The sequence below is a fragment of the Crotalus tigris genome, unplaced genomic scaffold, assembly GCF_016545835.1.
Source record: "Crotalus tigris isolate CLP2741 ecotype Arizona unplaced genomic scaffold, ASM1654583v1 scf7180000024370.6872682, whole genome shotgun sequence".
In the NCBI taxonomy this organism is placed as follows: Eukaryota; Metazoa; Chordata; class Lepidosauria; order Squamata; family Viperidae; genus Crotalus; species Crotalus tigris.
Window position 1 is genome coordinate 5,770,004 of NW_024100540.1, and position 13,384 is coordinate 5,783,387.

The 13,384-nt window shown below is 39.7% G+C and overlaps 1 protein-coding gene across 7 annotated transcripts in view; it reads right to left on the reverse strand.

Annotated features, from left to right (window-relative positions):
• Positions 1-1,396: 1,396 nt before the first annotated feature.
• SEPTIN9 (septin 9) overlaps positions 1,397-13,384 on the reverse strand; it is a 264,545-nt gene continuing 252,557 nt past the window's right edge. For all 7 annotated transcript variants that reach the window (XM_039328025.1, XM_039328027.1, XM_039328026.1 and 4 more), the window contains 5 exons: positions 10,566-10,683; positions 8,017-8,112; positions 6,826-6,922; positions 5,071-5,122; positions 1,397-4,501 (listed from right to left, as the gene is read on the reverse strand). In XM_039328025.1, the coding sequence (XP_039183959.1) occupies positions 4,363-4,501; positions 5,071-5,122; positions 6,826-6,922; positions 8,017-8,112; positions 10,566-10,683 (502 nt within the window). In that variant the 3' untranslated portion in view covers positions 1,397-4,362. The remainder of the gene's footprint in view (positions 4,502-5,070; positions 5,123-6,825; positions 6,923-8,016; positions 8,113-10,565; positions 10,684-13,384) is intronic.

The following is a 13,384-nucleotide window of genomic DNA, read 5'->3' on the forward strand; positions in this document are numbered from 1 at the left end:
AAGTCCACAAGTCTTAAAGTTGCCAAGGTTGAGGACCCCTGCCCTAGCAGATCTCTACCTCTGTGCCTTACAGCAGATCCCATGCTTCCACAGTTCACATTTCCCTACAGGGGAAATCACTACATTGATCACCAGAGTTAGGCTTTAAGAAAATACAAGGAATTCACAATATAGCCACAGGAAATCAATAGAGCTCGGAAGTCCATTAAAATAAGTTGACCTGAAAATGTCTAGCACTAGGAGGTGAGCTTACATACCTAGCTGCCAAAATGGATTAGCTAAAGAATTAAGACTTAAAATCCTATATCGATTTTATTAAGGTTATTTTGGCAGGATTTGATGCCGTTGACTGAAAAGCAAAGTTATAGGGGGTTAGTTACTTTGTTGCTGGAAAAGCAATCAAGTGGCTTCATAAAAGACTGACTGTGGCATAAACTTTCATCTGCTTTGCTGACATAGTGGGTGCTAAAAAGCTTGTCACATTAAAACTGTCAAGATTTTAAATGTACCACAGGATCCTTTGCTGCTTGTATTAATCATGAAGGGATAAACACACTCATTGATAATTATTCCTGGAGTCATATTTGAATGGTTCAGCTCATCAGCAAAAAAATTCTACAGCGCTGCATATAAGAAAATTCTGGACATCTTTTCTAAACTTTTCCTGTGGAGCATAAGGATACATAGAAGCTACTGTGACAGCTAAGCTCTATTTGGTAGCTTTATCATTTGGCTAGTTTTTGAATTTAGCTGAGTTGGGTCTATGAACCTATCTGATGTGTAACCTTGGATTAGCTGTGGTCTGTTAGCCAACTGTGGAATCATGGGATATGGAATTCAAATTCAGGCTTGGCAACTTGTTGTTCAAGAGCACTTTGATCTTGAATAAAGATATCTTTAAACTGGAACTGGATACCACATAAGGTGAATAAACAACAGTTGGATGGATTTATGTCTGTGCAGTGAGGAGAATCTCCAAAGCCTTCTTCTGATCTTCCTGAGAGGCAAAATTCTTTATTTTATTCAAATATATACTTTGTACCCATGTGCAAAATATAAAGCACTTCCAGCTTTCTTTTAAGACATAGTTTCTTAACTGTCCTTTTAAAGACTTCTCTCTCTCTCTCTCTCTCTCTCTCTCTCTCTCTCTCTCTCTCTCTCTCTCTCTCTCTCTCTCTCTTTCTTTCTGGACAGCCACTTGTCTTGAATGGTATAGGGTCTTCTATTTGTGCAGGTGGTTGGACTGGAAGACCTCCAAGAGGTCTTCCAACTCTATTATTCTATTACCATACCATGGCTGTAATATCCTGATCAGTATGTAGAAGTGTTGGGAAAAAAATTTACATATATACTTTTTTGAGCCCAACCTTCCCATCATCTCAAAAAGCCTCATCTGTTTATTTCCATTTGAAACATTTATTTTTGGAAATACATATTAAACACTATTATTTATACAAAACAAGACTAAATTTATCATAATGCATACTGTTCTCAAAAAGGCCATTTTTAATCATTTGGATGAACTTTTTTGGTTTTACTCGGTAAACACTCCTCCAAACATACAATATAAAAGGAGAAAGCTGTTTTAGTCCTGCTTTTGCTGGCTGAAATACTGGCAAACATGGTATGATGATACAACTACTTTTAATTTTTGTTTTACTGAAATGCATGGAAATGGGGTGCGGGGACTTTCTCCATTTCTTAGTTATCGATTTCATAAACACTTGAAATATATATATTTATATATATTTTAGATAATGCACAATTTTTATTTTGCTAAAATATAGCAAGTCAGCAAGTAAAAAAAATATTTTTCCTCAGCTTAACACAGCTCAGTAAAGTTTTTCCATTTTCCTTTTCTTCTGGCTTGGGAGGGACAACTTAAACTTTAAAAAGGGCAGTTTAGATTGACTTGCAACAACAGATATGTAACAGCCTCAGAGCAAAGAGTACTTGAAGACATATTCACCATGGGCAGGAACGACAAACAGACAAGAAGCGCATCTCCTGACAGTTTGGATTCGGGGGAGGGGGGAGAAACCTCTGCCCTGATGAGGAAGGACACAGTAATGGCTGACAAGAGGTCTGAGCGGAAGACGACTTGATATGCTTAGAAGACCTGCATGAAGATGTGTTCATCTGCTGGCATCCTACAGCTGGTATTTGATGTCTTATCGTGAGGCATTTCTGCCTGTTGAGAATGGCCCCAAATGAGCAACAGGAAATCAGAGCACTTAATGTTGGAGGAAGTCAAGAATCAAAGATAGGTTGTTATTTTTAGAGTGTTCCACAAGAGGGCAGTATTGCTTTCTAGTTTGAAAAAGGAGCAATTTGGAGTCTTAACAGCATGTGGTCCTTCAGAGCTGGCTCTTTTGAGTCTCTGTTCAAATAAAACAATGCTATAACCTGTGGACTTCTTGATTAATCATAAATACTGAGCAAAGCCTGGATCAAATTAGAATTCAGTTCTCACCCCACATTCATTGTTATGGAGAAGTTGCCTCTGCCAGCTTCCTCAAAGGAAAACCTTTCCCCCATTAGGAATATAGACATCCCTCTACTGCATAAGGACGAGTTGGAGAATGAGAATGAATTCTATATCAAAAGAACTTTCTCACTAACCTCCAGCAAGCGCTATGTGAGAGATTTTCATACAGCCCTTTGCACACGTTTGCAAAGTCTTTCCTGGGCAATGGGGTTGGATATTCAGCTTAATGTTTAAAATTTGGAGTTATGTGGTCTGAAACCCAACAAATCTGGATGGTACCCAAGCCAGAAAAAAAAATGCAGTGTGGCTTTTCAGACTGAGATGAACATCCTTGATGATATGACTACGGATGCATACCTGGGATGCTTTTAGGTGTTAAGTTAAAAACGGTTACACTCAGAAACTGAATAATGAGATAAGTTTAGCCTATCCAGATCTCAATAATGTCTTCGATATTTTGAAGAACAAAGGAGCTAAGCACAACAACATTAATTACTGGGGTCTTCAAAGCATATGAACTTTCACCATAGGAAAGCTCACATCAAAAGTGCTTGAACAAAAGTCTAAATCAAATATATGATGAACCCCTTCACTTCTGGAAAGTCAACAGGTTTTGAGGTTTCAGGCCTGATGAAGGCAAAGATGGGGTGAGGAGGATGAAAAAGGTGCTTTTTTTAAAAAGTCAGGATGATCTAGGTTTCCAAAGGATGGCTTACCTCTTAAAATAGAGTTGCCATATTATCCCACAATAGATCACCACATTTTATTGAGTCTACTAGCTCTCTATTATTGTTGTCATTTTAAGGGGAAAGGGGAAAGAAATCAGGCAGGCTGGAATAAAAAATGTATAGTGCTGTGTAGAATTGTGCCATGCAACCATCATATATCTTTCTATCACTCTACCACATCTTTGAAAATGTATCTAATCATAACAAACTTCATCGGAAATGGATGGAATTAGATACATAAAACAAAAGAAAAAAAAAGAAAAAAACCCCAACCCACCCATACTGGAAATAAAACAGAAAAAACTCTCTGTTCTTTCCATGGTTTAGAAAACAATAAACTTTGGCACCTTCGAGGCATTGAAGCAGAAAAAGCAGAAATAGACTTTTAAAAAAAATTATGTTCTACTCATAGTGAATAAGAAGAAGATCCTGTGGCACATTCATCCAGTTTAAAGAAAGCTGCCCTGTCCAGATCTGATTTTGCTCTTTCAACATTGTTCTGATATGCCATTGCTTAATTGGGAAAACAGCTGCATGGAGACAGTAAGAAATGCATAGCACCTTCTTTTCTTATTAACATAGCTATGCTTCATATTTACTAGACTGGGAGAATACTAGCAATCACTTCAAATAATTGGGCCAGCGATACTTGGTTTAAACAATAGCACAGGAATCTATGAAAAAGACCTCTTGATTCCTGATTAACAGAAAAAGAAAATCATTGCTCATCTCAGTTTCAGGAAACTCAAATTACTATAATTGTTTGGGAATCTCTTCCTTGGCTGCAAGAAAGGAACATGGACCAGTCCTGGTCAAGAACTTATGCTAAAGTGGTCACCATACTACCAAAACTCAAGAAAAGCCCCACTTGTTGAAAGTTTATCCTGAATCTGCTGTCCCTATAACAATTGATTACTATATCTTAAAAGGAAGGACAGGAGAGATGTTTCACATCACAGAGGCTGGAAAAGAGCAAGATACAATGTTTGTTATGGAAAGCACTGTTATTTGGTCAATTAACATCAGCAGCCTGGATACCATTGGCAAAGAGGAGAAAAGGACAATGGCACCAGCAAAGGATTTATAGGATCGTTTTTTAAAGGAAGTGGGGTGGGACAGGGAAAGGAGAGGGGCAACTACAGAGCATTACATTTCATTGGCCACCAGTTCTTCCTTGTCAACCACACCATTGGAGAGCGCATTCTGGCTTTCATTTAAACGCTTAACTCTGTAGGCTTCAAAATGGATGCTGCTAGTAATGTCTTTGATGTTCTGCATGTGTGTCCTAGGAAAAAGAGAAGAAAATATTTTTAAAATAAAGCAAAAGAAGAGCGGGATCTTCAGGTCCAAAGTTGGAGGTAAAACTAACAGCAGTTTTATACTAGAATGTAAAAGAAATTCTATAATATAATAGCAAAGCATTTTACCATATCCAAGTTTGAATTTTGCCATTTTCAGGAGATAGGAAGATTAGATGTGGTAAATTTTGCTGTTTCTTAACATTGACACGATTGCAATAAATCAACAAATGGTCTGATACTTTTGCAAATTTTGATTTGTCCACACACTATATTAAATCATGGTTTAAGCAAGGTTTATTGAATAAACTACTGGGTAGCAGGCCTTAAGCCATGGATGAGAAACAAAAACAGGCAGACCATGCATGCAAAGCCAAATCCCACTTCAGTATCTTGAGTTACATGCACCATCTCCAACAATAGTAGGAACAAAATCAGACTGGAGGGTCCCTGATGATGAGATCTATAGAATGGTGCAATCTTCCTCATAATCCCAGTCTGAAAAGTAAATTGCCTTCGAAGCATCCAAATTGCCTCTTCGGAAATTAACACCAACCTGATCAGGAGATCTCTCAAGTAAGCAAACTCGCAGTGTGTTGTATTCTCAACTGTCAAGGCAGAAAATGGAACAAACAATTAGCATAAACTCATACCTGCTGAATTCCAGAGCGCAGCAGGGTTCAAAACGCCATTCAGTTTATAAAGAATATGCAGCTCTAAGCATAGTGCAGTTCCCTAATTCTAATAGGCTAGAATAGCTGGAAGGATTTCTTTGATAGTATCCAATTATATTGTCTTACAATTGACTGTACCTCTAGCTATTCCTCTGGATGACATGTTTCCAAAATCACTTTATCACACAAACTTTGGCCCTCACAATTTACAGCAGAAGCAATATATACTGACACAGAAATGCCAACAATATCTACAGCAACTGATGGAAAAGCCTCTGCCATTCCTGATCATCTACACCGTCTTAGATATGTTTAGCAAACATGCTTCTGCAATCCTGTACTCTCAAAACCGTTTCAAGGGAGATGGAAGATTATTATGATCTCAAAGATTCAGGGAGAATTAAAACATAAGAGATTCCTCGAGTTACAACTGTAATGGAGCCTGCCCATCATAGTCGTAATTCGTGATGGTGGTCATAAAATGGATCCACTCATGTTACCAACTTGATTTTTTAACAACTTTTTTTGCACAGGTTGTTAAGCAAATCGATTCATTTGCTGAAAAATGGATATAAATGCTGACTTGGGGCAAAATGCTCATAAGATGCAGTCACGTGACCACAACATGCACTAGGGTGGCTTAAATGCAGCTCGCTGCTGAGTACCTGGAATGCAGTCATGTGACTGTGTGGGAGGGCTCTGATCATTGGAACTTCAAATCTGGGTCCTAAGCTCTTCCTTAAGTGCTGGCAGTGCTGGCTGTGCTCCTTACTTTCCTTTCTAGCCAGTAGCTAATTCTTAAAGGGGAATGTGCCTTTTTAAGCTAGTTCACTCAGCAGTTTGTCTTTTCTATCTCTGGAGGCTTTTCTTTGTTTGATCAATATATGGAAGAGGGAAAATATGGGGGGGGGGGGTTTCAAATTCTTCCTTCAGAAGGAGATGGGAATGAGAAAAAGGGAGGCAGGGAAGGGAGGGAGGAAAGGAAGTCCCGCCTTAGCACTTGGCCACTTGCCATTGACTTTGCTTGTCAAAAGATTGCAGAAGGGGATCACATGACCCTGGAACATTGTGACCATTGTAAATAAGAATCAGTTGCCAAGCATCCAAATATAAATCACATGACTCTGGGCATGCTGCTGTGGTCATAAGTGTGAAAAATGGTCATAAATCATTTCAATACAACTGCAACTTTGAACAGGTTTTTTTTTTTTTTTTTGGTCATCAAGTTTTTGACACCTTGGTAGGTGGACCAGGTTGGGATTCTGGAAATCTCCCTTTTGCGTCTTGTATTTCTTCAACTTCTAAAGGCTGAGAATTTGGGTGGAGATATAGAATGAAATGTGAGGTACTGGAGCTTTCTGATGAAGCAACAAATCAAAGCTGTTTTCTCTTACTCTGGCAATTCTTAATCCCTTTTCAAGCAATCAATGAACAACCTAACCCACAAAACATGATTCTTATTCTTTCCAGCAGAGGGCAGCAGAGCACACAGTCTTGTAAAAAGGGATACACTCTCTTTCTCACACACACACACTACACACACAAACACAAACTGCCATCTTTGCACATTCAAGATGTTACTTTAGCAAATCAAAAGTCACAATAATGGCAAGAAAGCAATAAACAGGAAATCTTACCTTCGATCGTGCCCCATTTTGTTTTTCTTCCCAGAATTCGTCTTCCATTTATCTGGTATTCTTGGTCACTGCCCACCACAGCAAATGGAATCATTTCCTACAGTGAAATGTTTGGGTCAGAATGGAAGGTGAAACAATCTGGCAATTTTTTCATCTATTAAACAATGCATATATTAAACAATTAAAACAAATGTCTTTATATCCGTCCTCTACTTTATTTCTGAAGTGTCTTAGATTTGGTATAGTTCTTCTACCAGAGTTGTTCTACATTTTAGGATTAACAAAAGCCCACATTAAAGAAAGTAAAAGTCAAATTAAATATAAGGCGGTTTTGTTTCAAGAAACTATGCTTTTTTGTGTGTAAAGTACTGATGAAGAATGGTAAATTCTAGATTTTCAGAGAAAAACCTCTTATTTTCCAAGGATTAACAATATGGTATCAAGACTGCTAATCAGAACCAGGCTCTGTGGATAAATTAATGAGTCTTCTTTCACCTGCAGTGATTAACCCATCTACTTCCTAATTTAAAGTTACGTGTTGTTTTTAATTTGATATTATTTGTATGGTTTAATCCCAATTACATTTTGGGAAGTTGTACACCGCTCAGAGTCAGCTCATGGGGCAGCCCCATAGTCATGTAAATAAATAAACCAATAAAAAAAACTTAGATGGTCCCCCAATGTAGAGGGCAGAGGGAATAACCATGAAGGACAGGAAGAAGAATCACTGCTATCAAGGCAAGAGTCAGAGAACAGGGATCTGAAGCCAGGCCAAGAATGTTATGTGAGTAAACCTCTTAGAAAAACCCCTCCCTAGATCACCCAGAGATAAAAGGAGGGAGGGAGAGGGAAAACACATTATAGCTTTACAATATAAGTAGTACTCATCTACATGGCATTGATTTTGCTAATCTGGTCTGCTTTGGAAGGTTGTCATCCTCTCAACAAAAATTGTGAACATCTCTTCTAAGAACTTCCCTGATGCTCATTTTAGTGTTTTTCAATGCATCCCTGACAGCTTTACATCAAATTTAAGGAAATAAACTAAACTTGCAGATTTTTAAGAGTGATTCAGAAATTTAATAGACTGAAATAATTAAAATCATTGAGAAGAATTCTTGGAGCCTGAAAGTCTGCTGTAAATCTCTGAACACAAACAAAATGTGTAATAAAAGAGATCTACACACTTACTCTAAATTTTTCATTTATTAATCGGTCTTCAGAATCCTCATCAAACTGTTTCTGGGGATATACATCTATGCCATTAGCAAGGAGATCTGCTGTAATCTAAGAACAAAAAACAAAACAGTGAACATAATAAGACAGTGATTAGACAGATATAGCAGTAAAAGGTTTTCATTGAATGAGCTATACATATTTGGTCACTTTCTTATCACCCACAGTGAACGTGCAAAGTATAGACTAAGGCAACTTTGCTGAATGTAAGAAAGTAAATTTAAATAATGTTTGAATAGCCTGGGATGTCTGAATTCACTGTCATCCAAGAAAGGGATACAGACTGGAGTAAAGACACCAACCAGTCAACCATTATCATATGTGAATACAGTTATCTAGATCAGGGCTTTTCAACCGGTGGTATGTGTACCACTTGTGGTACATTAATGAGTGGCAGGTGGTAGCAGCCCTGCCTAGCCAAGTGTAGTGGAGGAGGGAAAGAGCCAGCACAGGCAAGGACTTGCAGTGAGAGAGTCCTCTGGAGCTGCAAAGGCCCCAGGCTCACTTCTGGCTCACCCTCCCCCATGAGAAAGGAGGAGGGGGAGCAGAGACAGGAGAGCCTATAAAAGGAGGCAGTTTGGGCAGGAGAGGAAGAGAGAAAAAAAGCAGCAGCCTTGGGAAGGAGGGGGAGGGGGAGAGGAGATCAAGCAGGCTGGCTATGAGCGATCTACAACTGCTGTGGCAGCCACTTGTGCTGGCAGCAGCAAACAGGCAAGAAATGCAGCGGGGGAGGGGTCACCCTCCAAGAGGAATGAAAAAAGGCAGCAATGGCTAGAGGTGAGGCACGGAGGAGGGAAGGAGTAGGAGAGTGGAAGGATTCTTATGTGCTTTTGTGACTTTAAAGTTCTGGGATTTGTGCAACGAGGGCTTTGTGTTCTTAAGGAGTGTTTGGCAATTTCTATTTGGCTGATGGCTGATGTCTCGTGTTAGCATCTATTGCTCTGCTGTTGTTAGCTGTAAGTTTTGCTGCAAGGGATTTTGAAGTATTTTTTCTCCTGAATGGATTTTGCCTGTAGCATTCCTTTACTTATGAATGGAGCCATTTGGGGAGGTTGCCTTAGCCAGCAGCCAGTACTTACATTTTTTTTTTCTTCCTTAAGTGTTGGCTACACTCCTTACTTTCCTTTCTAGCCAGTAGCTAATTCTTAAAGGGGAATGTGCCTTTTTAAGCTAGTTCACTCACCAGCTTGTCTTTTCTGTCTCTGGAGGCCTTTCCTTGTTTGATCAATATATGGAAGAGGGAAAATATGGGGGGGGGGTTCAAATTCTTCCTTCAGAAAGAGATGGGAATGAGAAAAAGGGAGGAAGGGAAGGGAGGGAGGAAAGGAAGTCCCTCTTTAGCACTTGGCCACCAGCAGCTCTGCCATTGACTTTGCTTGTCAAAAGGTTGCAGAAGGGGATCACATGACCCTGGAACACGTGACCATTATAAATATGAATCAGTTGCCAAGCATCCAAATATAAATCAAATGACCCTAGGCATGCTGCAATGGTCATAAGTGTGAGAAATGGTCATAAATCATTTCAATGCAACTGCAACTTTGAACAGGTTTTTTTTTTGGTCATTAAGTTTTTGACACCTTGCTAGGTGGTACTCAAATATTGCCATATCCTAAAAGTGGTACAATGTAAAAAGGTTGAAAAGCCCTGACCTAGATAAACACTGGAATGAAACACCCAATAGTCATGGGGATCTCGATATGTCTCTTGGATTTAGGTTGTTTAAAGCAACTTCAGACAGTCCTTGTGCACTAAGATGATAATACACTATGGCTTTTAAGCCACCCGCTCAAAAACATCAGTGTTGGGAAACTGGCCCAAAGACTCAACTTTCTCCTGAAAGAAGACAAAATGTATTTTATCTGTAAGCTGGTCCAAAATGAGAATAACTTCCTTTAGGCTGTCAAGTCAAGAGACAAAATACTGAAAACTAGCCAAGTTATTTTTGGCCTCTGTGGCAGAAGCCAGCGGCCATCTTTTTTTCCACGTTCATAGGAAAAATGCAACAATTAAATAAATAAGAAGCCCTTTAACAGCACTAAACAGCAGAGCCATTAATGGCAAGGTCAAAACAAAGCAAATGAAGGCAGACAGGCTGGTTAACATCAGCGGGATGAGAGCAGAGATATATATCCTTTCAAATAGGGCCAGGCATGTGGGTGGTACAGTTAAGCAATGAGAAAAGCTACTGACTATTCTTGAGTCACACATAGTCAGTTTGTCTTTTCAGAGCATGTCTGTTTTTAAAATCCACCTGCAGCAAGATGTGCAAACCGGAAGGGTCCACTGAGTCTATTTCCCCACCCTGAAGACAGAGCAAGACAAGAGAAACACATGCAGTGCCTGGGTACTGATCAAGGCTTTTCCTCTTATCAGATTAGGTTGCTCCAAACTGTGGCCCAAGGACTGTGCTGGGTCCACAGGATAGTGTAGGAGAAAAAAAAGAGAAGAGACTTAGAAGAAATCAGGAAGGGCCCTGTCCTGTCCCATCCCATCCTGCTTACCCTTTGCTTGAAGGCGTCCCTCTCCTCCAGGGTTAATGTGTCTGCTTTGGCGATGACAGGCACAATGTTAACTACTTTGCTCAAGCGTCTCATGAATTCAATGTCAAGCGGCCGGAGGCTGAAAACAAGATAGAGATTTCTTAAATGAGACCAGGAAAGTAGAATCCTTTTAGCCACAGGAACACACTAATGTCAGAAAGAAATGGCGCCCTGCCCTAGGACACTTCCCCAAAAAAAAGGGGGGGGGGTGTGAAAAGTCAACAAGCAGGTTTGAATGTCAACACAGCCATTCATGTTTCTGATCCATCCATTCAATGTATACAGTCAGACCACAAGGTATGAGAGCAGTAGTCCATGTTTGTCAAGAATTGACATCCGGGGCAAGCTGCCTAGGACAATGAAATACTTGTATCTTGATTAAAAAATTATCCTGGCAGCAATGTATTTGGTAAATGTCTTCAATCCCATTTTAAAGTTGTCTACATCAGAAGCCAGAGCGATATATTGCTAACTCTCTCAGCCTAACTCATTGCAGCAATTTAACAAGTCAAATCAAACAGTGAGTCCTTGAATGCTGCCCTCAACTCTTTAGAATAAAAAAAAAAAAATACAATTTTACTTTAGCTATGTCCCATTTGAAACCCAGGTCACATCTGTACTCTGTGAATATTTCAAATACAAAAATGTATACAAAGCTTGCATTGTATAAATACCAGCAAAAATAGAAGGCAGACCATTCTTCTTTGGTCTGTGTTGTGACTTTTATAGTGTGGTTCCCTGCTCAAAAATCAGATACAGAAATGCACACAATTGCACGCAAAAGGAATTTTTTAAAAAATGTTTTTAATATGTGCAAATGTATATGGAATTGGATATAACACTTATAGTTGAATAAAATATGGAAAACTGGCAAACCCAAGCTAATCCTTAGTTTGCAGTAATCTAGGCCTAGTGAAACGAGAGCTTAACTTCTGGCTAGAAGGCTTATGCTATTTCCTTCAAAACAATGGGCTTGTCTTCTGGTGGATGGCAGATCTAAATCCCACACGTTTCTTTTTCCCTCACAAAAAAGAACAACATATACATTTCACTAAGCTGCTCCCCCATTCCTGCATTTGTTTTTCTTTCTTTTGGGTTTTTTTTTTTTTTTTAGTCTTCAAGGCTAAACTTCAACTGACCAGGTAATCTTGGCCAAGGGAGGTTGCTGTGTTCTATTAGACCAGGGTAGGCAACCTTGGCTTTTTTATGACTCGTGGACTTCAACTCCCAGAATTCCTGAGCCAGCATGGCTCACCTTGGAAACCTCACCCTTTCCCTCAGCATGGCTGGCTCAAGAATTCTGGGAATTGAAGTCCACAAGTCATAAAGGAGCCAAGGTTGCTTACCCCTGTACTAGACCATGAGGCTATTAAGTTATGTTCTATTAGGCTAGATTAGAGCTATGATGGCGCAGTGGTTAGAATGCAGTATTGCAGGCTAACTCTGCCTACTGCCAGAAGTTCAATCCTCACCGGCTCAAGGTTGACTCACCCTTCCATCCTTCTGAAGTAGGTAAAATGAAGTCTCAGTTGGGGGCAATAGGCTGATTCTATAAACCGCTTAGAGGGCTGTAAAGCACTGTGAAGCGATATATAAGTCTAAGTGCTATTGCTATTAGGATACATTTTATACAAGGGAAAGCAGGGGAGGCAGTGAGGTTGGAAAAACAGTATACTCCAGAGAAGCAGCTGGAGGGCGGGGTGGGAAGCACTTTGGTCTAGTGATTAAGATGCCAGGCTTGAAATTTGGAGACTGTGAGTTCTAGTCCCACCTTGAAAGCCAGTTGGGTAACTTTGGGCCAAACATTCTCAGCTCATAGGGTTGTGGTGGTGGGGAAAAGAGGAGTATGTTTGCTGTCTGGAATAATTTATAAAAATAATAGGAAGGATAAAACCAATCTAAATTATTATATATTCTGACTTCAGCCCATCCTATTGCAGACAGAGAAAGATGGAGCCAATTTCTCATGGAAGTACACCAAATCCCTTACCTCTTGCAAAGAATGCTTTTAAAAGCTTTGAGAGGCTTAAAGTTCCAACCTAGCTGTATTTAGCTTTAATTAACCGAGTAGCATATATTCTGCCAAGCGGTTTTCAGGTACTTTGTGTTATAACAATTGCTTTGTCCCCTGAGAACCATGTTCTGAAAGGTGGGTTATAAATCTCCCCAGTAAAATAAATAACTAAAAATGTTAGGAAACTCCTATTTGCATTCTGCTATCTATGACAGAGCTTCCAGCCCAACTGCTGTGATCTATAAAGAATGCTGTGGGCATCCTTATTGATTTTAGCATTAACCACAGTGATAGCTAGAAAATATATATTAAGATGCACTCTCTTGGGCCACAAAATGCTGATCGCTGGCTCTTTAAGACTCTTTAAGAGTCCTGCCTTAGCAACTGCAGCCTTCGTTTCTTCCCATGTTAACTTACTACATTCACAAATGAAGGCGAATATACGTGTCCCAAGATAATGTTGCAGGATTCAATCTGAGCCGGTCACCGGGACCAGAGCTTTAGTCTTGCAAGCTTTTGGACTTGTGTTGAAGCCCATCTTCAGGGAATGTCTCTTTAGCAGAGTATAACACACTCTATGACACTCTGCTAGAGAGAAGTTCCATGAAGATGGGCTTCAACATGAGTCTGAAAGCTTGGAAGACTAAAACTCTGGTGCTGATGACCGACCTAGATTGGATACTGCAGGGATCCTCAAACTTGGCCACTTTAAGACTTGTGGACTTCAACTCCCAGAATTTCCCAGCCAGCCATGCTGGTTGGGGAA